Source organism: Centroberyx affinis, unplaced genomic scaffold (genome assembly GCF_046629955.1).
Source record: "Centroberyx affinis isolate AG114_WGS23_722 - 3 ecotype Tasmania unplaced genomic scaffold, CSIRO-AGI_Caff_v1 ptg004475l_1, whole genome shotgun sequence".
Lineage (NCBI taxonomy): Eukaryota > Metazoa > Chordata > Actinopteri > Beryciformes > Berycidae > Centroberyx > Centroberyx affinis.
Window position 1 is genome coordinate 35,978 of NW_027282134.1, and position 26,523 is coordinate 62,500.

General features: G+C 41.0%; 1 protein-coding gene across 1 annotated transcript in view; it reads left to right on the forward strand.

Annotated features, from left to right (window-relative positions):
* antxr1c (ANTXR cell adhesion molecule 1c) overlaps positions 1 to 26,523 on the forward strand; it is a 57,049-nt gene that overhangs the window by 3,747 nt on the left and 26,779 nt on the right. The window contains exons 2-11 of the mRNA XM_071544148.1: positions 12,354 to 12,425; positions 15,456 to 15,527; positions 16,816 to 16,897; positions 17,058 to 17,088; positions 17,183 to 17,256; positions 18,393 to 18,461; positions 20,490 to 20,570; positions 23,007 to 23,067; positions 24,154 to 24,252; positions 25,532 to 25,601. Coding sequence (XP_071400249.1) covers positions 12,354 to 12,425; positions 15,456 to 15,527; positions 16,816 to 16,897; positions 17,058 to 17,088; positions 17,183 to 17,256; positions 18,393 to 18,461; positions 20,490 to 20,570; positions 23,007 to 23,067; positions 24,154 to 24,252; positions 25,532 to 25,601 — 711 coding nt within the window. The remainder of the gene's footprint in view (positions 1 to 12,353; positions 12,426 to 15,455; positions 15,528 to 16,815; positions 16,898 to 17,057; positions 17,089 to 17,182; positions 17,257 to 18,392; positions 18,462 to 20,489; positions 20,571 to 23,006; positions 23,068 to 24,153; positions 24,253 to 25,531; positions 25,602 to 26,523) is intronic.

Consider the following 26,523-nt stretch of genomic DNA (forward strand, 5'->3'; position numbering starts at 1 on the left):
ATTTCATGGAATTCAATGGAGTTCAGTTCTGTCTCCTGTCATTCCAATTAAATTCACATTCACATTCCAGGAATTTACCACGCATTCTCAATTCAGTTCACGACTGGCTCCCATCCTGCTGTAAAACATGCAGACTTAAGTCACATTCCAACAGAAAGCTGATTTAAAGGCCTAGAATAGAACCACAGGCTCAAATTAGGGTTAGTTTTGGGTGATTTCACTAATTAGCTGCTCCCTCTCTCTCTCTTTCTCTGATTGAAGTTGTGCAAATCAATCAGCTGCTGTAGTGTTTGGCTGGAAGGGAAACCTGCAGTCTCTCTTCATGGCTCATGATTGGATGCAGCTGGTACAGTAGATGGGATTGTGGATTTTGGTGGAAGAGGCACGGCATGTTGTTAGTCAATGAGTATATTTACATGCACGCTAATAACTCGATCTTAACCCGATTAAGGCAATACTTTTGAAATTATCATGTAAATGCCTTCATCTCAGTCTAGTAAAATCATAATCAGATGTGAAGAAAAAAAATTAAAACAAACTCCACTGGACTTAAAATGAAGAGTTCAAGATGTTTCTGATGAAGACGTTTCACCAGTTCCATCCGAGAGGCTTCATCAGTTCATCTAGTAGAACTCTTCATTTTAAGTCCAGTGGATTTTGTTTTTAATTGGGGGTTTTTCTGGACATCTTACTACCTGGATGACTGAAATGAATCTACAAAGACGTTGCAGTCAGAGTAAGCAGAACTCGGTTAACACACATAGATTTCTGCTGTATTTGCTTTTCGACTGTATTTGACTGTATAGTTACAAAGCAAACAACACGGCACAGGCAGTTATTAAATGAATCCGTGTAAAGTGGTTTATTAGAGGAATCTTGTTACTGCGGGCCGTGTAAACTCTGTAGCAGAAATATTGGTACTGGTGTGCGTGTAAACCTGCAGAAGAAGAGGCTCTCTGTAATGAGGAGCGATACTGCTGCGTCGGCTTGTAAAGTCGTCTCCGATGGCATTTACTGTCGGCTCGGGGAGATGATGTCACGTCATGACTCAGACACGAGGGATGGTGCTGCTTAAGACGTACGGGCGCCAGCAGTCTAAAGGTTTTTGTGACGGTACGGTCGCTGGGTTGAATCCTGGACATCGAGGCTTGAGCAAGGCACTTCATCCCCAACTGCTCACCAATAGAAGACTGTGGTTGGCAGGGGCGCTGATGCAAAACAGTATTTGACTTCAGCAATCCTCCCTTGGGTAAATAAAGGTTTAGAAAAATAGTGACGCTGTTTAATGAAATAAAACTTTATGTGTGAACATATGGGCCATAGCCGCACCCCACCACTCTCTTTTAGAAGCACTCTTTGAAGCCGTTCGCCCTCGGCTCCATGGTGTGACATCATATCCCCCAATCTGCTGTGAAGTCATATGGCTGTGTTGTGGTGCATGGTATACAGAGCTTAATTAGACATACCATAGCAATTAACTGTTAAACCCCACTACTGTAACCCCTATACTGTAAGCTGAAGTCACACAGAATAAAGCACAACACTTGGCTGATTCGAGCCTTGCAGGCCCGCTTCACTGTGCAGGACAGGAAACTAACATTTTTGTCCACAGTGGCTTGCACATGCCGCCAAAACTGACCAAAACTTGGCCGGAGGCTGCATGGTGGTAATTCCCCACCCGAACCCATGCAGTCTTAAAGGAACACACCAAGTTTTTGAGAGATTGGCCTGTTACTTAGCAGTGAAACGAGGAGAACATAGACAAAATGTGTAAATCTTTTGCTCCGGTGATTCATGCTAACACTTTAGTATCCACTGTGTTGAGTGATAGCAGGCGACTAGCATTATCCAAAGTAAGAAAACAGACCTTTAAATAGTAAAATGTTGTTACTGGTTTTATTATATGACCTGTAGATTCATAAATGTTAACTCAATATAGCCGATGTAACAGGTTTATTTTTCACATCTAATGCTACAAGTTCTAATTTTCTCACTTTTGAGATAATGCTAGTGGCCTCAGCACTGTGTATGCTAAAGTGTTAGCATGGAGCAGAGGTGGGGACTTGAGTCACATGACTTCGACTCAAGTCACAATTTTAATTGGTTGAAACTTGACTTGATGCATGAAGAGAATACCTGAGACTTGACTTGACTTGGGTTCTGGTGTCTTGGGACTTGACTTTGAGTTGTACTGACTTGTAAATCAAACGCATGATGCTCTTACCAAGTTTTTATCCTATTAAAACCATATTGCATTGAAAAGTCCTAGATATTTAGTTTTCTTTAAGATATTAAATTGATATTGGACTCTTGTTCTGACTTGACTTGCTGTTCTACATTTAGACTTGTGACTTGACTTGTGACTTGTGCATCAAGACTTCAGACTGACTTGGGACTCGAGCAAAGCTGACTTGGTCCCACCTCTGGCATGGAGCCTGCTATCACTCAACATAATATATGCTAAAATGTTAGCACAGATGGAACCTGCGATCACCCAACATAGTGGATGCTAAAGTGTTAGCATGCAGCACCAGAGCCATGATCTATCAGGGACACATGGATGATTTTGGTGTCTATGCTCTCATCACTTTATGGCTAAATTGAACAACAGACCTGTCCCCCAAAAACTTAGTGTATTCCTTTAAGTCCCACCCCTGTGTACATGCTGATATGTACATCTGCTGATTCAGGGCTGGTGGGCCACAACCTGCTGTTTTATATGGAAAACAGTGCCAGAGGAAAGGTTTGGGTGTGTTCATACTGTACCCTACAAACAAAGCTCTGGGCCAAATATTAATCCTCACCTCCCGATGAAGATTGCATTTAACAATCTTTTTGTTGTTGTCTATTGGGAACTAAAGTGCAAATTAAAGACCATATTGCATTCTGGTAGATGGCAGTTTCCACACCTGTTGGATTTATGGATAAGAATATCAGCTAGGGAAGGAGAAAGTGACAGAATTAGTCTAATATAGTATTTTATCCTCAATACAAATATCATTTAGAGATCAACAAGTGCACAAAGAGAAAGAATACAGCCTTACAAGCTGCCTCCCTCTCTATCTCTCTCTCTCTCTCTCTTCCTCTCTATCAATGTCTCTCTCTCCCTATGTCTTTCCTTTCCACCATCTCTTTCTGTTTTTTTCTCTCTCTCCCTTTCTCTGTGTCTCTCTTTCTCTTTTCCAGCAGATTCCCATTACCTCTTCCCTCTGTCTTCCTCATTGCCCTACTTGGCTTTAAAGCAGTATCATTGTTTTCAGATGCAGAGATAAACTACATCCAAACAGCCATTTCTGTTTCTGTTTTCACTGTCAATTTGTCGTTAGAGACGAGAACGGCAATCATGGCCACAAAATGTTTTTGTTGTTGTTGATCTTGTCACGGGTCGGCGCTCAAGTTGGGCGTTGGGTCATGCTCTCCGAAACCAGGCAAGCCAGCGGAAAACCCAAACTACAGCTGCAGTCTATAAATAATTCCATAATGTCAAAACCTTCTCGCTCTGGAATGAGACACGTTTTTTTTTTTTTGTCATTTTTCCCTCTTGCAGTGTGTTAGTCTCTCTGTAAAGGGCAGAGAAGTGGCTGTTTGGCTCTTGTGTTCAGCAGGAAGAAATGCCTTGTTAATGTTATCGTACCGTCTGAAGTCCCAGGGGCGCTGAGGGACGGAAACGAGACAAGACTTTTTAAAGGGGTTGAATGCCACTCTTGGGGTTAGCTTGGAGCCGAGCGGAGACGGGGAAATGGGATCACAGAGCTGTATGTCATGAAAAGCGCCAACTTTTTGAAAAGAGACTGCGTGAGGATACGGCACAGAAGGTCATAGTGTCCAAACCCGCCTGGCAATATGTGCTGCATGTTGCCGTTTCTCTCGTTGCCATCTTTCCTCTCATTTTCCACTGTACAGCATGTAATTAAGCAGAAATGCCAAGAAAAAACACACATCAAAATATACATTCTGAGATGTAAAGACAGAAACAGAGACACAAAGAAAGAAAATAACAAAGAAAAGTGGTGAGAAACAAATTTAGTGAGTGGATGCAGGCTCAGCATACTCTCAACATAGAAGAGGAGGATGATGAACAAGAAGATGAAAGCTTTGAGTTTCAGAAGTCCCCCTTCATGCATTTCTCTTACATCTATCCTGCGTTAGTACTGCAGACAATCCTTTCTTAACTGTACGGTAGAATCAAACCAGTATCTTGTGACACAAATGCCTCAACCGGCTTGTAACTTCCGCCGGCTGAAAAGCGAGCACAATTTACTTCTTTTTTCCAAACAATTCTTCTTGGCGATGGAGCAAAAGCTTTCAGCATTAGTTCAGCAATCACGCAGTAAAGAGTGGGACTTCTGCAATGGCTGTAAAAGTAGGTTAGTGGTTTTAAACTAACAAATCCTTGTGCCCAGTCAGTTAAATTGGAGCAGCATCATTGGCTGCAGACTGGGGTGGTGTGCGTAGGCCCAGCTGGAATGGCAGACAGCCTCTTTAGTGGAGTCGAGGTTTTTTTTTTTTTTTCCCTCCCCTTCGACACTTTGAACCGTGAGAACGAAGCCGAGTGCCGTTAAAACCCACAGACTGATGGAGCTTTTTCTCACATGCCATCATCCTGCAGCCCCCTGGTTCTGCTCGGGGTGCGAGGGTGTTTGACAGTGGACTTGACGTGTTTCGGCTCGGTTAGGGCTCCAGGATTGCATGCATAGTCAAAAATTAATATATTCAATGACATCCAAAATGGCCACCTCAGGCTGAAGACCAATCAGACTTTTAAATTGCCGTCTCAATCGTTAGTCAATCCCATCTCACAGTCAGAAACATATAAAACATCTAAAGGAAATCTTCATAATCAAATTCCTCATTCATTCCATGTAGGTAAAGACTTAGAATCTCTTTCATTTTTTAAGTAAATAAATGAAATCACCTCCTGTTGGACCAAGAGAAACCTTCTCATTGCTTATAAAGAAAAAGGCAGACATAGGATGCTGAGTTTCTTTAAAGTGGCAGGTTTTGGGATGTTTTGACATCCTCCCTCTCTCTTTTAATGGAGCACCTGCTCTGTGCTCAGTGGTTTGGTCTTTTAAAGAGCGCTCTGTTCCACCAATACGCACTTTCCCACAGGGAAAAAGGGCATGAAATCATTCATATCACATTCTTTGTTTAATAGGTAATAAAACGGTCTTCTTTCCCACTGACAGGAAAGGATCTGATTCATGCACCTTGGAGGATCTGCAAGGTTGTGTGTCCCCTTGCTTGGGAATCCATCAGGGATCTACCAGTTTATAGTGACACATTTTTTCTCACTTTCGTGTCGTATCACATTATCAGGAAGAGGCAGACAATGTGCTGCACCACTCAAGCAATTGGCCAGAACTTCAACTTGAAGATCATGACCATCTGTGTCTTTGTTATTCTCTCTCTCTCTCCTTGTCTCGCCCTCTCCTTGTTTCTCTTCTTCTTGCTCTCTCTCTCTCTCTACCTGTTTCCCCCTCCTCTTCTTCCTGTCTCTTCCTTGCTGTTAATCTCTTTTTCCGTCCCATTTTCTCTCCATTGTTTTCCTCTGTTTTCCTTCTTTCTCTCACCAGCTGAACTCTCTTCAACACACACACATACACACACACACACACACACACACACACACACACACACACACACACACACCCTCTGACTCACTTTCTGCAGATCCAGCCACTGCAGTCTCACCCCAGTCAGCAGAAGAGAGCAGGATTATAAATGATAGAAAATGTTCTTACTCTTCAGGTCCTCCGGGCCCTTGGGGGACATCCAGATCAGTCCTTTCTCCTCTAGACACGGTCTGTTTAGCATCACTAAACAGTAATGATGCGTATTACCTCCCTTAGTACCCTGGGTTATTTGGAAACAGTAGACCACAGCACTGGAATCTGTTTGTCATGGTGAAGTAGGAGCATGGGAACTTTAATGTCTAAAACTGTATGTTCTCAGAAGTAGAATGAAGAACAAGACTTAGTGTACATCCTAAATCAGAAGGTCTTCTAAGATCCAAAGGGAGTCAACAAGCACCTCAACAAGGGTTCCTCCTTAGGGACAGTACTTCCTAAGGGTTCCTTGAAGAACCCCTTTATGTTAGAAGTAGTAGTCAGTACACCTTAGTCGAGTCCAAGTCGATTCCAAGGCTAGGTCCAAAGACGGTCGAGACCAAGTCAAGATTGAGATCAGAGCAAATCGAGTCCTACTCAAGACCAAAGTAGGCAATAAACAATGCCATGTGCATGTCTTTCCAAATGCAAAAATAATGCTTAAGGAGTTTTCTTAAGATGAACCAAGATGTTGATCTATCTGCAGGAACTCTGTACTGTAACCTTCAACATCCAGCTAATTAATGCACAAGATTTTGACTAATTGGGAAAAAGTTGAGTTAGCATCTAGTAGTAGCCAATTGAGACAAGTCCTAATCAAAATGGGCCGGAGTCCAAGATGTCGCAAAAGGGATCTTGAGACAGAGACTTGGACAAGCATCGAACTCAAGGACTACAGCTCTGCCTTTTGGGTTTCCTCATGGTTGCAGTCCTCAGTGGTCCCTTTTACGTTTTAGTATATAGTTTAAGGTTAAAAGCTTTGTTGGACATGAAACAGTCTGTGTCTGTTATCTGTCTTGTTCAATATGATCTCACACAAATACGAGAAATGTTGACAACTTGTTAACACCAAATTACGTGTTTGTGGCACGTAAAGTGGTAAAATTCTGTGTTTCCAGCACAAAACAGTTATGTGTAGGAGGCATGACTATGACTATAAACGGAAGTAGAGTCACACTGAAGCAACTCAGCGGACAGTCAGGGTGTTGTGGTCGGGTGCTGGATGAGCGATGAGTTTGACTTCAATGCCGGAGACCGGAGTTTGATACCCAGCTTGTACGAGGCAAATTTCTACTATCAAATTTTCATTTTTAGCTAAAGTTTTTTTTATTTAACCATGATCAAAGCCTTTCCCTAACCTTTAATCAAGTTGTTTTAGTTGTCTAAACTTAACCGTTAGCCAATCTTTTGTTGAAAATACCATGTCCAATTCATGCTGTTGTCACAGAATCCAATTTGTGGTGGAGGTTGACGTAATTTTTCACAATTCGTGTCCACAGCACGTAAATCAGCGTGTCAGAGTTCGTGCTCATTTCACGTTTCATGAGATCATGTCGGTCTTGTTTTGTTCTTCCGGCCAGGACTCGGAGATGTGATTGAGAGCAGGTTCTAGAGGACGTGCCGCAGCACTTAACCTCATGGTGATTTCAGTGTTTCTGCCTTGTTTTGGCTCTCCGGTGGTGTTTGGTGCTCTGGGCTGTTTTGGCCTGTTTGCCAGCTGTGTGGGCTGAGGCCGGCTCACAGGCCGGCAGGGTAACTTGGCCTTGCGGTTGCAGTTCTCAGCGAATCATCGGCGTGTTTCCTCTGGCAGATGAGCTCGCAAGAGAGCCAACAGATTTTTCACATTATCTCATTGCCAGTCATCTGAATTCAATGTAATATCACAGATAAGTTTCTTTATCTTTCTCTCGCTCTATCTTGCTGTTTCCTCTCTCTCCCCTCTCTTTTTTCTCTTTCTCTCTCGACTCTCAGATGGCACACTGCCTGACATATGCTATTTATCATGTTTATCTAAAAGATCTATCAATTGTACAACACTCTGGGAAACATTGTCGCTCAGTTTTGAAGTGGCGCTATGACATAACTTCAAACCGCTGTCGTCAGGAGCTCAATCACTCAATCACATCAAAGCCCCTTGCCTCTCAAAATCCTTTACTGTCCAAGCCCAAACCCCAAACCTCTGAACTTCAGCACTTGACTCAGACCATTAAAATTAGATCAAAGGAATAGGGGGGAAAAAAGGTGCCGCATAAAACGGTTTCATCAAGAATCTCCGAAGAAAATGGCCCACTTCCTTTCCCAACGCTGTTTGGACAGGTGAGTGAAACTGCAAGCTAGGCCTCAGTCCCACGACTGCAGCTACCTCAGAAAAAGTTGCTGCTCCAAGGAAAACATGACCCATTGTGATTCAGAAAAAAAAGATAAGCCGCCGAAAAACCAGAGGCGGGAGTCCTCAGATTCACCCTGGTGTTAAATAAATACTCAAACGTTATCCCCACATCCCTACATGACTGTTAGATGAAAGAAAAGGGAAGGTTTTGCCTAACTATACGCTGTTTTTCCCCTCCTCTGTTGCTTTAATGGAACAATCTGCACCCCTGAAGGAATTGGCTCTGGTCCTTCCCTCAGGTCAGAGGCCCTCTCTCTGTGTGTGTGTGTGTGTGTGTGTGTGTGTGTGTGTGTGTGTGTGTGTATTGTTTATAAGTGTGTACGTGCATGTCTGTGTGTGCGGGTGCAATCCCTGTGTGACTCTTTCTGTTTGCACTGCACATTTTGTTGAACATCCAAGTCAAACACTCCTCCTCCTCCTCCTCCTCCTCCTCCACCTCAAGCTTCTTTTTTTTTTTTTTGTATTTTGGGAGGATTTTGTTTAGCTTGTAAGGTCTTGTCCTCTTTCTTTGCACAGTCAGCCTCGGAGGAATGCAAGGCCTTGATGTGGGGGAGCGAGTCATGTCATTAGAAGAGCAACAACACAGAGAAAACGCTTAGGTAGAGTGTTCGGCCGAACTACTCTGACTCATCAACATTAACAAATGAAAACACTGGAACTGACGTGATATTTGGTGGACGCTTTTATTCCCGTTACAGTACCAATGCGTCCAGATATTTTGCAGCATGGGTGGCCTCAGTGGGAACCCGAACCCGATCCCCCTAACCTTGGCAGAGTTAGTGCGACGCTCGACCCATTCAGCTACACGGGAACACACACACAACCTTTCAAATTAAAGCGATACACTGCGAGATTGTTTGTTTTTCTTGATTTTGGCGACATCTTTGGTGATCAGCGGTCGTTGGTTTGGTGTTTTGCACTCGGTGTCGGCACTGAACCAACATACTGTAATGCGGCAAATCAAAGATCGTTCCTTCTCATCTTGGAGTGTTTTCATCTTTTGAAGGCGGTGCTGATGTTTACACGGAGACGGATGCTTGCGCTTGCCTTTCTCTGAATGATTCATCTGTTTCTTTTTCCTTGGATTCTCTGTTGATGCAGTTTCTGTAGGTGGCGCTCTTTTCTTTGTCTGTTCAGCCATGGTGGCTAAAAAGTGAGGCGGTGGAGAGAGACTGGGAGTGTCTTGAAACTCCAAATGTCAGGGGTTTTTTGTTCCAAAACTGGCCGGAAAGTGAGGTTTGAAAGCCAGAAATGTCAATCTCTGGAGACTAGATGATATGAAATATACTGTGTTATTCCTGCATTCATTATTAGGTCTGTCAAACAAAGGACTCCCTGTTGTTGTTAAGTACATCAGCAACATTAAGAAAGAAATGGATTGAGGATGGATAAAAAACACATTATACTATGAAGATGAAGCTGCACAGGCTTTCACAGGGCTTGGCAGGACACAGAGCCTGGAATGACCCAGTCAGGGTGGGAAATATCCTGGCTGTGTCTCCCCTCCTGGACACACTGTTGCCCCTCCGCTGCCAAAAGTGCAAACCCAGAAACTCCACAGGGTCTAACTTCCGTGACACTCAATTGCAGACAAATAACATTAGTCACAATTAATTTCTATTTGAAATGTTATGCATTTAGCTGATGCTCTTTTCCAAAGCGACTTGCAGTTAAGTGCGACAGTAGAGTTAAGCTTCACTTCCCATGTCATCAGAAATTACAAGCAACCAAAATATCTTCTACAGAGAAAATTCTGCTGCAAAGAAAATTGCAATACATGTTGGAGATTTCACACTCAGCAAATGTTTTCTCATCTCTCATGTGGTCTCTAAACAATCTGCAAATACAAGAAATATTTCTTTTTACAAAACCTCTCAGCCCTAAGCCTGGCGACAACATGTCCAGGAAATGGCTCCTTCTGTTTATTATGTCTAGGCATCATTCTCCAACAGATTCAGATCTCTTGTGTATTGGGAACTAATACTACCTGATGCTAAACTGGCAAAACAATGTCTCTGTTTAGTCTGACTCCCATTTGGCCCCCATACACATGGCCCTTTCTTTCTGTCTTTGTATGGGAGAGAAGGTCAAACTGCAAGCCAAACTTTGGCAGTTTAATATTGTCGTGGCTATAGTCAAAAAATATAGACTTCACAAGCCCTGTGATTTTCTGAAATGCCATGTATAAAATGTAAAAACTTTTAAAAATGATTTGTGCTGTTTGCTATCGCCTCTTACAGTGTTTTTGGGAGACGATGAAGGAATAACAGGAAAACCATTTCTAAAAGTTAAAATGTTACAGAAGTAAAGGTTTCTTGGTGGATCAGATGTAAACCAAATTAAAGAGTGGATACAAACAAGTTGGAAATTGTCTTTCTGTGGTAAACGTAACCTCATCACTGTGGTGTTTCTGCACTGCACTTCCCAGAGATCAGCTGTCAATCAAACAGTGGGGGCGGAGCTTGGATTTTCTGTTGATGCAGTTTGAGTTTCTCTTTTCTTTGTCTGTTCAGCCATGGTGGCTATCGCTGCTCATGCTAACTACCCAGTTCTTCTTCTGCTGCTGTTTATTCCAAACAAACCGGAAACTTAAAAAAACGCATCACTTCCTGTGCGGCAGAAGATTTTTCCCGGTAAAGAGCTACCAGACACCGGCTGTTTAGAACAGACAGTGGAGAAGATTAATGAACTGGATATAGGTTGGATCACTATTTTGTTGGATCAATCAGCGATAGCACCAAAACAGACATTTATTTATATGAAAATGTTGCAGATTGTTACTTTATGTCTTGTTTTTTGATATTTCTTAGGATGAAATGTTAATGATCCCTGTGGGGAAATTGGTTGTTACCATATAAAGAGAGAAACAATGACATGTATCAGTGCTAGCAGTCTAATGGCATTTCATCAGGTAGTGTCTGTTAGCTCCTAAAACAAGATTCAGTCAGCCTTGCATTTTCCTATTCTGAGTAGCCTATTAGCTTCATCCTCAAACCGGCCTCCACTTTTACCACAGGCAATTAGCTCATTTCCCATGTGTCATGTCTCTGGCTCACACGTTAGCTAACGGCCAACCGGCTGACTGGTCACCTCATGCCGGAAGCCCCCCTCCCATAACACATACACATAATAAAATGACTACAAACACACACACACACACACACTCCATCTGCCCAGAGGAAATGAAGGTAGCTCCATTAGGGAGCGTAGCAGCCTTTCATAATAGTCCAGTTTTATGGAGCTTCCCTTGGGTGAGCGGATCTATTTCCTCAGCCCTCGGGGACGGGTTCAGGATACAGGAGGGTGCTAAATTACACACCCAGCCGCCCCACCACCCTCTTTCATCTCCCAGTACACTCACTGGCTCCTAATGAATTGAGCTAGCTAATTGTTTTGAGTAAATCCCCCGGTGGCTTTCATGCTACACAAACGAGATCAGCTATAAAAACCTGTGCTGCTCTGGCTCGAAATGTACACTTATAATCCTTCCCTCCAAGGGTTAATAAAGTATGAATCAAGTGATATGTTGTACTAGCCTGTCTATCTATCTATCTATCTATCTATCTATCTATCTATCTATCTAGCTCTTGTTAGCTACGCTAGCTAGGTGGCTAGCTAGCTTTCTAGCTCTCCAGCTGTCTATCTAATTAGTGAGGTTAATTTTACTCCTACTACAGTAAAAAAAAAACAAAAAAAAACTTGTTTGTGCCAGACAACATAATAGGAGAGTTAACAGGCTTAATTCGTTTCATTTTTTTCTTTACTTACATTTTGTTGCTCATGCTCTTCTTTTTGAATGAATCCTCAGCTTGGAGCTCTAAAAAAGAAACAACAGAACTTGTTCTTCATGTTGTGAAGCTAATGATTTTACCCCCTGTCTTTTTTGGCAAAAGAAAGCGTGTTTTTCTTGTGTGACTGCTTTACCATACGCAAGTTAGCACATGTCTTATAGATTGCTTATAGGCCTTTGTATTTTGCATTAAACATGCAGCAATCATATTAACTTAACTTATAGATATTTAAATAGACATTATACAACTGGTAGTGTCTTCCAATCCCCATAGATTATGGCTAACTGTTATCGCTGTTATGCTAACCAGAGAGCTAGTAGGTGATCTTTCTTGCTTTCTCCTGTTTTTAGTCTTTTGTAGTCAGCCTACTTTGAAGAAAACAGTGCACATGCATTCCTAACTGTTGTGTAAAGGCCACAATACCCTTCAGGACGTTCTGTACAGTGATTATGGGGACGACGTTGTGCCCATAATCATGCTAAAGATCACTCTCTAAGGTATTATTGTGTTATATTTAGATCATGCTGATTATTTTGCTATTCTTTTCCTTTCTCTGTGTCTTAGATCTGGCAGTGTCAAGAATCACTGGGATGAAATCTACTACTTTGTGGAGAATTTAGCTGAGAAGTTCAAAAGGTAAGAGACTATTTACAAATACATGTTTATAAACATGTAGACATGTCATACTTTTATGTAAACATACAGTGGTACTGTAAGCATGTACAAGTCCTTGCTCGCACATTTGTCCTGCATTAGTGGACAGTTCTCTCTCAGATGTTGTATAATACAAACAAATTAGTAACACAAAACTCCAGTTTCTTGTAACTTTGGCTCCATCTGCAAGAGGAATTGTTTGGAAAAGAAAGAATTCCTCTTGCAGACGGAGCCAAAGTGCAGCGTTAACTCAGCAAGCATGCAGTAAAAAGTGAGACATTTACATTGGCTGCATAATGTAGGCGGACTGAAACTTTAACAGTGGAAAGGTTTCATGATTGTACCGTAACTCTCTAGACGCTAAACAACCTTGTTGCCTCTGGACTCCCCTGGATTTCCTGGAGCTCTGAGATGGGGATTTTTTTTTTTAAAGAGAAACACACACTTCACACACCAGTCACCCCAGTAAAAAAAATAATAAAATAAAATACAACATTCTTTGTCCCTAGAGCTAAAACTAGCCATATGCTAAGTCACTCAGCATCCAGGCTTGCGCCATATGTCATGACAGACAGCAGGTTATGGCGTTTCCCTCAGTAGCTGGGCTGAAGGCAGTGTGTCATGTGTGTGTGTGTGTTTAAGTGTGTCATGGGGTTAAGCTGCTGTGACTAGAGGCTGGAAGGTCTGTACATGACCAGTCAGGGTGTTTTATAGCCTCTTTAGCCCGAGAGGAGGGCAAAGTGTGATGGACTCTTTCAATGAACGAGGCCGACAAAAGCTACATCCACACTGCAGCTGAAAGTGTCCCAATTCTGTCCCAATTTTCCCCTCATATGTGACTCAAATCTGATGTTTTCTACAGTGTGAACAGCAAAAAGCCGCATGGAGTCGCATTCTTTCAATTTCCATCTGGACCTCATGGATATGTGGTACAAAATCACATCCAGAGGCATGCGACCTACATGCAACTCGAACGCTCAAATTGGAATTTGTCAGGCTGTTGCCATGACAATAAGTAAATCTTGCATCATTTACTGGAGACAGATGTCATACGATGGAAAGAAACCCAAACAGCTGGCTTGATTTGTATTCGGGGAGACGCCTCAATTCAGTCAGAAATGGGTCTGTCACCCAGACAAATGTATTGTACTTGGCAAATAAAATGATGTTGTTTCTGATTCTGATTAATGAGACAGACAGATTTAACTGTCAGAGCAACACAGATGGATGAGGCTCGCTTTATGACACTGAGCTAACGAGAAAACACTCAATACTATCATTACCAAAGCACTTAAAGTAATAAGTCACAACCTTTTCCTATAAATAAATGTCTGTTTTACTATTCTCTATTGCTGACTGATACCATACAGCAGTGATTCAACCTATATCCAGTTCATGAAAGCTTTTCCATTTGCTGTTCTCATCACCTCTGACCAGCAGGTTCCTCTTTCCTGGGAAAAATCCTCTGCTGCAAAGGAAGTGGTGTGCTTTATGATTAAGAATACAATTACATCAGTTTTTCTGGAATAAACCGCAGTCTACATTGAGTGTCTTTATTATGAGAGTATGTTGGTAAGTGCCGAGTGCAAAACACTGAAGCAATGACCGCCTATCACCAGAGGTGTCGCCAAAATCATGAAAAACAGGAATTATTATTACTTTAAACAGAATTCAAAGGCAGAACCTGTATGCCTTTATTAGATGGGTAACTAGAAGTAAGATTTGTAGATAGAAGATTTCAGATAGGTCATGTAGGTTCCACTTTCACATGACATCAGTACATTCGTAGCCATTAAAAAAGTCCTATCATGTATTTATTTAACAGCCGCTGCTGCCTATTATGTCTCAAATATTGTAGATAGAACTGAATCTGAATATTGTAACACAAAACCACCACTTGCTGCATTCCTTGCACCCTCTGATGGCAAAAAAATGAACAAAATGTTACATTTCCCAGCAGTTCCTCTCGGAGGTGGAGCAACAATGCAGCAGCAGTGCAGCAGTAAATGTGTGATTTCTCCAATGGTCACATCTGTACTTGAGTGTGTGGGTGGCTTTGTTTTGTCCCACAACAACACCTGCATTTTTTTTTACTTCAGAGAGATGTGTGTGTGTGTGTGTGTGTGTGTGTGTGTGTGTATTTAGTTCTTTTCCAAATATAGATTTTCACCAGTAAACAAAAATAAAAAAACAAGTCCACATCTGAGGACTATGTGTCGTGTTTTAACATCAACATCTTCAGTTATTGTCACGCTTGCAAAGCCTGCTCACCACTACAAATCAATGCTTTCTGTCACTTCTGTCTCGCTCTGTTTATTTATGGGCTGCGTTCAAAAAAACAAAACCATGCATACACCGACTGTTGGATTGGCTTCAAACGAACTGAATATTTTGTCCTGAAATGAGATATCCATCATTTGAACAAATGGACTCCTACTCTGAGAAATTGATTGCTGGCATGAAAATAAAGCACTTGTTGGGTTTCTGTTAAAGGAATAAGATATTTTAAGACCTTTGCTTACAAATTAGTTATGTTTTATAGGATAGATTACAAATTCATGATGTTTTATAGGATAGAATCATCTTGCTTTTGACATATTAAGAGAGAAGATTGCATTTATTTTTTCCAAAATTGATATATAGCATGTGGACTGGACTGAAATGAAATAATTCAAGAACAATTCTGGTAAACCACAGCAGACAATGATTAATATGTGATTGCAATTGCAAAGTTAATGGTATCTCTTGTGTAAATATTGGTATTATTCATGCATGTTGTGCAAAGTGGGAAATTACCAGCAGCCAGCAGCCAAATGCTGTTAAAATTTGGCTTTGTCAGGTCACCTGTCATTATTTGGAGGATTTTTTCTAGTCTACAAATCACACTGGCTGGTGGAGCGGTGAGGTTTCTCTGGTGAAGACTGGAAACCATCAACCGCTGGGGGCTGGTGGATGGAAACGTCAGCTTTCTGTACTGATGATGGGGTATTTTTTTTATTATTTTTGTTACAGTCCCATGTTGAGGATGTCCTTCATCACCTTCTCATCCAGAGCATCCACCATCATGAAGCTGACTGAGAACAGGTAAATAAAGTGACGGTTCATAAGGTTTGTTAAAGGTCCCATATGGTGTAAAGCAGGACTCCCCTTGCCTCTGTGATTATAAAGGAGTTGGATGGTCTATCTGAACATTGTGAAAGTATCAAAACGCACGGTCGCCAACTAAATCCACACAATCCATATTAGAAAAGCGAGCCTCTAAACGAGCCGTTTGGACTTCCGTAACTTTGTGACGTCACAAAGGTTCGCTCATTATCATTTTAGAAATAATAGACTAGCAAAGTGTTTTTTTCAAAGCGGTTGAGCGGTTGTCATTGTTTATTACCGGAGAGTTTTCCCTACCTGTAGCTGCCAGGCTGTGGAGTCTCATGTTTCACTCTTGAAATGGTTAGCCAATCGGAACAGAGGGTCGTTAATATTAATGAGCCTTAAAGACACGGAGACAGAAACAGCCTGTTCTTGGAAAGGCTCAGAGAGATGCTGGAAAATGAACGTGTCAAAATGGATTGAGAGTGTTTTTGGTACATGACACCACACACACAGCTTTGAATGGACCTCAAGACAGAAAATAAAAAATTGTTTTTACACAGCGTGAGAGTGGAACTTGTTTTTAGCAGAAAGCAAATCTAAATCCATTTTAATCTAAAACCTCTGTGTTTCCTGTTGTTCTGAGCGGCTGCCAAGATGAAAACAATAGATACAAACACTCATTTGTTCCCTTAGCCGTCACCTTGATTAATGGACATGACTAGAGAAACTCTGTTATTGCTGCACATTTTACTTTTTTTTTTTTTTACTGTATTGTATGTCTGTGTGTTACTTTGGGATTAAATAAAGAACTGAACAATGTGGATAAATGATCAGCAGTTATACTGCATCCATACTGCTTACATGCTTTTGCTTTGTGTCACAAGAGAACTAACTAATCATAACCGCCATATTGGCTAAAGCAGATGTTCTCTTAACTGAAAGGTAGACCTAATTGGCCCATATGAGCATATTGTGAAAACCATGTCGCCTACCTGCCTAAAGCATATTAACATTTTCATTTTTTCTTTGACGCCCATGTAGGCCTATTTTTGAAATTACACAATTGGGTTTTAACACGTTTCATGGGCCAAAGGGTCATGAAACTCATCATGTCAACACAGGAATGACCGCGTAAACTTTCGATTTCAAAGTAAGCAAAAGAAAAACACCAAAATTGCAGTTAGTGGTTTGTTTTCCACATCAGCAGAGATGAGGAACAGGACACAACCACAGTTTAAATGTTTCTCGGTCAAAACCCCCCTGCTGTGTTTCCTCTCTGCAGGATAGAGATCAGAAAGGGACTGAACGCTCTGAAAAGAGAGATTCCTGGAGGAGACACGTTCATGCACCTTGGACTGGAGAGGGTAGGCCTTTGTTTTTGTGCCTTTGGTTTTGTATGTTTTTTTTAGAATGACAGAGGAACTTGTGTCTTTTTAGCAGAGAACAAATCAAAGTTCACTGGCTTAATCTAAAACCTCAGCGTTTCCTGCCGTTCTGACCGTAACAATTTCTTCTCCTTTGAAGGCAAATGAGCAGATCCATCATGAGAACTTTGGTAAGCATCAAATGACGGATCCTTAAGAGAAAAAACGTGCTTCTGGTTGAGTTGAGTCATGTTGAGGTTGTTCACGGCTGTGTGTGTTTTGCAGGGACGGCGAGCGTCATCATCGCACTGACAGACGGAGAGCTGCAGGAACATCAGCTCATCACCGCACAGCAGGAGGTGAGCAACACTAGACTGGAGGACCATTTCACAAACTACTGCAGAGACTGGAGTTTTAGGTCAACAAACATTTCTCAGAGGCAGAGCTGCTCTGGAGGCAGCAATCTCGGAACCCATCGTCCATCGGTCTGATGACGATTAGACTCTGGAGCGACGGCCAATATTTCGGTTTCTGGTGTAGACAGCAGACACCCGGGCCAAGACTTCCTCTTGCGTGCGCCGGTCATTGTTTACAGTCCGATTAGCAACTTGAGACGTGAGAATGGAGTCGGAGTTGAGAGACGACGTCTCATATGCAGATATCTGTTTATAGAGATTAGCCGAAATGTCGTCCGGACCTAAAACACCTACAAAAAGTAGCCAATGTTTGTGTATTGTGTGGAGAAACGTTCGACTCTCGCGTTTCAAGTTGCTAATCGGACTGTAAACAATGACTGGCACACCGAAGAGAAAGTCTTGGCCCGGATGTCCGCTGGCTACACCGGAAACCCCGAAATATTGGCCGTCGCCCACAGAGTCTAATCGTCGCCAGACCGATAGACGATGGGTTCAGAGATTGTGGAGGCAGAAATAATGTGATTTGTTGAGTTAAACCTCAGTGGGAGGAGCCAAATAAACTGTTTTTCTGGCTAAGTGAAAAAGACGAGGTAAGAGAAGAGGAAGCTAATATTATGAAGCCTAGCGCTCTGCTGCTAACTGAAAAAATACAATCTATCCATACTAAGTTATAGGTTAGCTAGTTAGCTAGCTGACCCTCCACGTTCAAACTAGCCATACTAGCTTATAGCTATCTAGGTAAGCTAGATAGCTAGCTGCTGACCTTCAACATCATGAATGCCATGGTCATGAATGAATGAAAAAAAATTCATTGCATTTTTATTTTTAGTTCTATTTTGACCAGAGTTCCTTCTTTGCTATTCAAATTTGCCAGTTAGCTAGCTTAGCTAACTTTAGCTCTGAAAAACTGTAGTTCCTTGGCTCCGCCCACTGAGGTTTAACCCTAACCCAGAGTAGCTCTGCTTCTGAGAAATATTTGTGTAACGTTAACTAAAACTCCAACCTGTAGCTGCTGCCCGGCACCTAAAATCAGCAGTTTTCTGGTATTTATGTCTTTTATTCCTTCTCTTTTCCAACAGGCAGAGAGAGCCAGGTCACTTGGAGCCATTGTGTACTGTGTTGGGGTCAAAGACTTCAACGAGACTCAGGTAAAACCTCCGCTAATACAAAATGTCTGGAAACAAACATACACTATATTTTCCACTTGTATTCTTCTATTCCATTTTCTATTCCTATCTCTTCTGTTCCATATTCTATATATCCGTTTTAGAAAAAAAAAAAACGTACCTGAACTTCATTATTCAATATTTAAAAAATCTAGAGGATCCAGTCCGTGAACAGTTTACCATTTTGGCAACCAAGGACTTAAGTTAACTACTATCTTTTAAAAAATAAATCTATTTCTTTTAATCTGGTGCTGTCAATCAGTTTCCAAATTTTAGATATTCTGCAACAAACCTCCTCATGAGCACTAAATTGTACTGTATGCCACATATGCTCAGGAATGTGGAGTTTCAGAGATCCAAAACGCTGTTACCTCCATGTCCTCATGTCTGTGTGTGCAGTGTGTATTCAGTGACCCTTTGCAGTTTGGCAAACCCATAATTTAAAATTTCCTGGAAAACCCCATCCCATTCCAACTGATTTTTAACCCTGCGTTGCCTCCTAGGAGCCAGACTGGACCAGACTGCTGTAATGTGAATAATATGCAAACAATTACCTCCTACACTCCTAAGTTTTAAGGTCCCATTGCTTGTCTTCAAAGCTCTAAATGGTTTAGGACCGGCCTACATTGCAGACTCTCTGTTGTTTTATAATCCTTCACGAGCTCTTAGATCTTCTGCTGCTGGGTTTTTAAACACAAACAATACTACACATATGAAAATAGGCAGCGCAGCCCTTTTTAATTATGCTCCAAAATTAGGGAATACCATACCTAAAGCCATAAGAGATTCAAGCTTAGTGAACATTTTTAAACGACAGTGGACGGGTCTGGTTCCAGTAGGCTTCAGCTCCCCTTGAAGCTGACTCAAGCCCCGTTTGATTGATTGTAAATGGAACTATTACTTGATTGTGGATAATGTGTGATCATTACAGTAAACGCTGTTCCCTCCTTTGTGGTGTGTGTGTGTGTGTGTGTGTGTGTGTGTGTGTAGAGCTCTTAGTGGCTGAGTTTACAGTTCATTTCATTTTACAGTTCTTCTTCTACAATGTCTGTACTAGGGTTAGTCCAATATATCGGGCCGATATTGGCCTTTTATTAAATATCTGATATCAGTGTCATATGATGGAGATTCCTCCTGACCGCAGCTACAGACAAACAGGCTGGAAAACCTGACATGACATTTTATTTATTCATTTCATTGTTCAATTAAAAGGTAGTAATGTCTCCCAGAGTTTCTCTACCATTGAATAGGTGGAGAGTTTTAGTGTCCCATGATGGTCTGAATGTTGTTTCAGAGCATTACCTGTAATTCTTTGGCATGAAAACAAGTCAAATATGAAGATATTAAATATTAGCATTAACTTCAGCCAACAATATCAGTATTGGCCTTCAGTCAAGCCCTAGTCTTTTACCTCTGATTTATTTCTGTAAATTAAATTAAATTAAATTAAATTAAATTTGATTAAAATGTGTATATATGATGACCTATCTTTTTAAAATGTATTTATTTCCTTGGCATTTTATGTATTTTGCCGTTGTTGTACCATTTTCCATCATATTACGTTTTTTTTAGCTCATATGCACAGATTTGTGATTTGTTTTGTCTTCTTTTTGTGTCGTTTTATCATTACATTTTTATCTATGTTAGTTTAGTTTGTAAACTAAACTAAACTAAACTAAACTAAACTAAACTAAACTAAACTAACAGGCTGTGTTGTCATGGGAAACAGTTGCCAGGATCTTACTTCACCATCTCCATTAGTCTTGTTGATGTGATTCTGTCAGTCGTGCATTAAATAGTTTGTGTTTCTGGTGCAACAGTTTGGAGAAGAATGGAGGAATAAATACCTCAACCCACCATAACTTTGTCCTCTCCTCTCTCTCTCTCTCCTTATCTCCCATTCCTCATCTCTCTTCCTCATTATCCCCTTTTTTCTCCTCTCCTCCATCACTTCTCCCCCATCCTTTCTCCCTTTCCTCTCCCTCTCTCTCTCTCTCCCTCTTTCTACAGCTGGCCACCATTGCAGACACCATCGAGCATGTGTTTCCTGTGCTGGGAGGTTTCCACGCCCTGCGAGGCGTCATCGACTCGGTAAATAAACTCTGCTCTGTGCAGGGAAACAGACCTAGCAAGCTAAAGTTCACATACAGCAGTAGCCATTGTAGACCACCACCCCTTCATGTATTTATCCTGCATCTATCCCACATTAGTACCGCCAATAATTCTTCCTTGACCGTTACATGTTCCAGCCAAATTAGTATCTTGTAACATAAAACTCAAAAATGTCTCGCTTCTCAAATCTAGATTTTTCTAAACAATTTTCTTTGAGGATTTAGTAGTTCACCAAGCAATGCAGTGAACCCACTGAGCAATTTTACATTAAGATTAGACATCTTTATTAATCACCAGTGGGGAAACTTTTGCCACCAAATCAACTCATACAGACAACAAACAATATAGACATTGCATTCACAGTACACAACAAATACATAAATACCATAAAAAGCCATTTGAGACATGATTAACAGCTGAAAGGTGCTATGGATCTAGACCATATCTAAAAGTGTTCATTAAAAAATCTGACCGCTGCTGGAACAAAAGACCTTAATTAGCCGTTTAAAAGATGTCTAGATCAATGGTTCTCAAAGTGGGGTCCTTGAGGGGGTTCCAGGGGGTTCCCAGCAAAAAGGGGAATAATTTATTTTCACTATAATTCCATCCATAAGTAACACAATGACAGAATGTATGACTATTTTGGTCATGGGTTTCATACACTTTCTGTAATAAAACATCTAAAAGCAAAAATCCTATCAGATGGAGGACCCTGGGACAAAATCTTATCAAATGGGGGTCCGTGGTCTAATTTGTGTCAGTTTAGGGGTCCTTGACGTGAAAAAGTTTGAGAACCACTGGTCTAGATGGTTCTAGACGTCTAGGCTAAAATGAGGCTCCATAGGGTTTAAAAGTTCAGTCTACTGTATGTCTTCCGGGGTGTCTGACAAAAATAAAACATTATTTTGTACATATGGACTTCTCTGGTGCATATTTTTGGTATTTACAGCTGTTTATGCATTGTATAAATATGTAATAATGTATTTAGTGCCTGGTCTGAAACTGGACTGTACAGAGGCAAAAAGATCTTGGGCTATATGAGACGCAACGTTGAAATGACGTCTAGGTGGATTCATACACTGCTACATTTCCACTGTGCATCTATTTTGCCGAGCTGCTGCTCAAGTTAATGTAAAGGCACCATTGATTTGTGGCCTGCCGTCACTGTTTTAGTTGAAGTTCAGCCCTGGTAACATTTTTTTTTAACCTGCAGCAGGCAGAACTGTAAGTCTTTGTGTGTCAGGTTCATGAAACACTGATATATTCACAGAGTACAGTACAGTACAGGCAGGGAGCGAGTGGAGGGTAAACCCAGCGCACCCGTCTTTTTAATTCCACCAGTGAAGTTGGAAGGAGTTTATGTTTTGTGTGTGTTTGTTTATGCGTGTGTCTGCGAGCAAGATATGCCAAAGAGTTACTAAAACATTTGGCTGTAACCTGGTGGGCAGATCGCTCTCAGAACCAAGATAGATAGATAGATAGATAGATAGATAGATAGATAGATAGATAGATAGATAGATAGATAGATAGATAGGTATAATTATATTAATGTGTCACTCAATAACCCAAAAAAAGGAAGTTGAGGACCACTCATCAAGAGTTACGAGACACAGACTAAAAACAATACATATAAAAAAAGATACTAGAATATACCTATATATATATGTATATTCATACATACACACAAATATACACACACATAAGTACATACATTCGTACAGATACATTGATACACATACACATACATACACACACACACACACACACACACACACACACACAAAATAAAGGTCATATTACACACACACAAACACAAAGGATATAAAACAATCTTAATATTGCATTATAAAATTTAGACACTCATAATGAGCGTTTTCTGTTGAGAATGAGGTGGCGAGCTTTCCAGAACCAAAGATCAGTTGATTAGATTTTGGTGATGATCTGGATCTGGGATTTCCGCTCCTAGACGAATTATCGTCTTTTAGCCAAAACCATCATGCTGCTGATGGGAAAGTCTAACATCCGGCACTTCAAAAACAGCTTTGCATTCGCATGCTATTTTGTGGGAAAATCAAACCCAGAAGAAGACAAAACAATAAACAAACATAAACCGTGAAAGTCTGAGAATTGTTCAGCGTTACATTTTTTCCTTCATAGCATCACAAAAACATTTCAATTATTAGATCATCACATTGTAAGCAGCCAATAGAAAGGAGTGCAAAGGTGAGAACCAAAAAGATAAATATTTAAATATGAATAAGGAAATTACTTCATTCTAGAAAGCCCTAGGCGATTTTTAATGAGCTCTCTACTCTTATTTCTTTCAGTAGAATTTGTAGTAGAATCACATGATACGACCCGGCCAGTGTCAGCATCAGTGCAGAAAAATAATGACTGCTGTCGTTTCTCCTCCAGATCATCAAGAAATCCTGCATTGAGATTCTGGCAGCTGAGCCGTCCAGTGTGTGTGCAGGAGGTAGGAGGGAGCTACACACACACACACACACACACACACACACACACACACACACACACTGCAGCGGGTCCCTCCTGAGTCATCCGGTCCGGTGCCAGCCTCCCATCATTCCCAGAGTGCTGTGTTAATTTCATTACTGGGTGCTGCCGCTCTCCCACCGCTCCTGAACGCTCTCCAGTAATGACAATCCCAGACAGTGAGACCGCCATATAAGGGCATCCAGGTCACTCACAGGGAAACCTATGGGGATTAGACACTGCGGTGGGAATAACATTACAGGCTCTCATTAAAGAGATTGACCGTGAGAGAGAAGTCAGCGAAACAGACAAAGATCCTTTTTGATGAGAGAATTTGGTTCCCCGCCAAGACAAATGACGATGACAGTGAAAGATAACATGAAATGATAAAAGTGAGGTTGATAAAAGCACATAATGGATAAAAGTACGACTGGATTAAAACAGTCTTGATTTGGCAGAAGCAGGACCAAGGTTTTGCTGTTTTTCACATCTGCTTTTGTCGTTTTATTTATGAAGGAGTGAATCACTTTAACTCCTCGAGAAGAAAGATTTCCCACTTCAGTCTGTATTGCTGGTCTGCTGCCACAACTAATACTGTGCTGTTCAGTTCAGTGCTGCAGTTTCAGTCTCTTCATCACACATTAATGGCTAAGAATGGAGCATTTTGCCTATTTTATAAGCAATATTGCAGCTATTGAAGTAATGTTAACCACAGCTACAGTCTTCCTCAGGTGTGGAGTGAGGGGGAGTTGCATGTTTTGCGGCCAAGCTTTGCTCAAACGCACAGAATTTTATTTTAAATTCTAGCCAAGATCCCGAGGTTTCCAAAGATACCAAACATGTCAGGCTGAATTACAGGGAAATGTGTAGAAAATGAAGCACAAGACATGTCGATTTTTTTTCCATTTGATGTAATGGTGCAGCCATGAAAAAATGTCATCTTGGGTTTTCAGTGAAGCGTTGGAACGACTGTGGCTTTGTATTTTGAAAATGATACTCATATACTGTACATATCAGGTGTAAATCTCGTCCCTGAAATGTTAAACTGCTCCATGCTGTTGTGTGTCAGAGTCTTTCCAGGTGGTGGTGAGAGGAAACGGCTTCCTCCACGCCAGGAACATCAACCAGGTGCTGTGCAGTTTCAAAGTCAACGACACCCTCACTATCAGTGAGTAGATCTACACTTGTCCTGTTTTTACCATTCACTGTAATCCTAACCGCTCTGTAACAGGTAACATTTTCAGTCTGTGTTTCCTTGGTATGAGAACAGTTGAAAGTAGAACAAAAACTTGGCTTGCCTGTGGCTTTATAGCAGTGTGGTATCCTGTGTATTACCCTCTGAAAAAGTATTGTAAGCTGTAGGGGAAAAATAAGCTTCACCCTTGTGGGTCAAAATGAATGAGCAAAGGAGTGACAAAGAAGTGAAGCTCAGTACACTCGCTTTTATACACTAGAGTAAACAAAAACATAAATCTCGGCATAAAGCCAAACCCACAGTTCAGATTTCTTGACTCAAAGACAAAAGCCTCACCTAATATGGGACACACGGAAACACACGTATGAATAGCATAAACTATTATTCACCTATAAGAACACTCAAAATCATTTCATAACCATAATATAGCACACGTGCACGCGTACATGCACTGATTACCTCACCATGGTATGTAGAGAAAAAAAGACACTCTACTCTGAGAACAAAGAACAAAAGAACAGAGTGTGTTATTCATATAAAAAAACACAGTATTCATTTTATTTCTTACAAAGCACACAATAATCAATGAAAATACATGAAAATCTCCTTAATACATTATGTACTACAAAGGTGTAACAACAGTAGTACTTACATTGTGTTGTTACTGTTGTTACTTTCAATAAAAATCAGATATCAGGCACAGTATTGTCCTCTGCTGTTATGATGGAGGTGAGGATCAGATTTCATCAGTCTGGGTTCAGTGGAGAGTTTTAGTGTCCCATGATGCTCTGAATGCTGTTTCAGAGGCTTTTCATCCTGACGAGAATAAAACTCTAAGGGGGGAAACATGGAGTAATTTAAATATACAGAATATTGGCACAAAATATCAGCTATCAGCAACGTAAATCCTAAAATATCAGTAAATCCACAATGGACAAACGCTAATAGAAATGGGAATGGAGGGAGGGAGGGAGGAAACACTGAATTCTTGAAATTTTTTGGATTTTTTGGCAAGAAAATGGTAAAATTTAAATATACAGAATATCAGTATCTGCCTTCAAAAAACATTAGTGGTTGAACCCTGGTTGTTCCACCAATTTAAGCACATTGTTATTATCATGTACTTACAATACTTATCACCAGTTTAATACTCAGCTAAATACACTGGAATAATAAAGCCACTGTAAACTGTAAACCTAAAGCTCAGTTTGAGGAATGTACATTTATCAGTGTGTTTGGTTTGACCCGCCAGATGAGAAGCCGGCAGGCGTAGAAAACACATTCCTACTGTGTCCGGCTCCTGTCATCGACGAAATTGGGAAGTAAGTCATTCTTTTTTTTTCCGAAGTTATACTTTCATTTGGTCTCAGATGTCCTTGGGGAAAACGCTCTACTTTTCTTTTTTTTTTTTACTTTTTATTTAAATGTTTCCATTATTTTACAGAACAAAACATTCCCTGACATAGGACCTTATAGAAATAAAAAAAAAAAAAAAAAAAATAGGTAAAGAAACAGACATTTACAAAAGAGGGGGGCATTTGCAGCAAAGCAGGATCAGTCGTTCGTTCCATTATGCAAACCCTTTTCAGTCTCTGCACCCACTGAGTTATGGTTGGTGGTTTTGCATCCTTCCAGTTCACAGTTATCATCTTCTTGGCAATCAATAAAAGTATCTGCAGTTTATACCTCTGATCTATGCTATATATTCCTTTAGGTACAGCTCCTAACAAAAATAACAATGGATCAATGGGGGGGGACATCCACCTCTAAAATCTTGTCAATTTCTTCTTTAACACTTTTCCAGAACCCTTGAATTATTGGGCAATAACACTCTACTTTTCATGCAAAGAGGCATTCCTGTGTTTCCCAGATCATGAGGTTTGCTGCGAACACACACACACACACGTATGCGTACGTGTGTGTGTGTGTGTGTGTGTGTGTGTGTGTGTGTGTACAGAGCATGAGAAGCCTGCCATACATTAACTGTTTTTACGATCCCTATCCGAGGCCACATTCCTCTTTTCTAGATCCCAGTGCAGCTTAGCAAAATATCAGGGGATGTGCAGCCATGCCAGCTCATGTACTGGTACAATGTAGAAGTCTGCCTTCATGCATTTATCCTACATCTATCCTGAAGGGAGTCATTCCTATGTTCCCAGGGTCCTATGTTCCCCAGTTCTAGGTTTAGGGTTAGGGTTTGGGTTAGGTTAGGGTTAGGGTTAGAGACCTTCAAAATCAAATAAA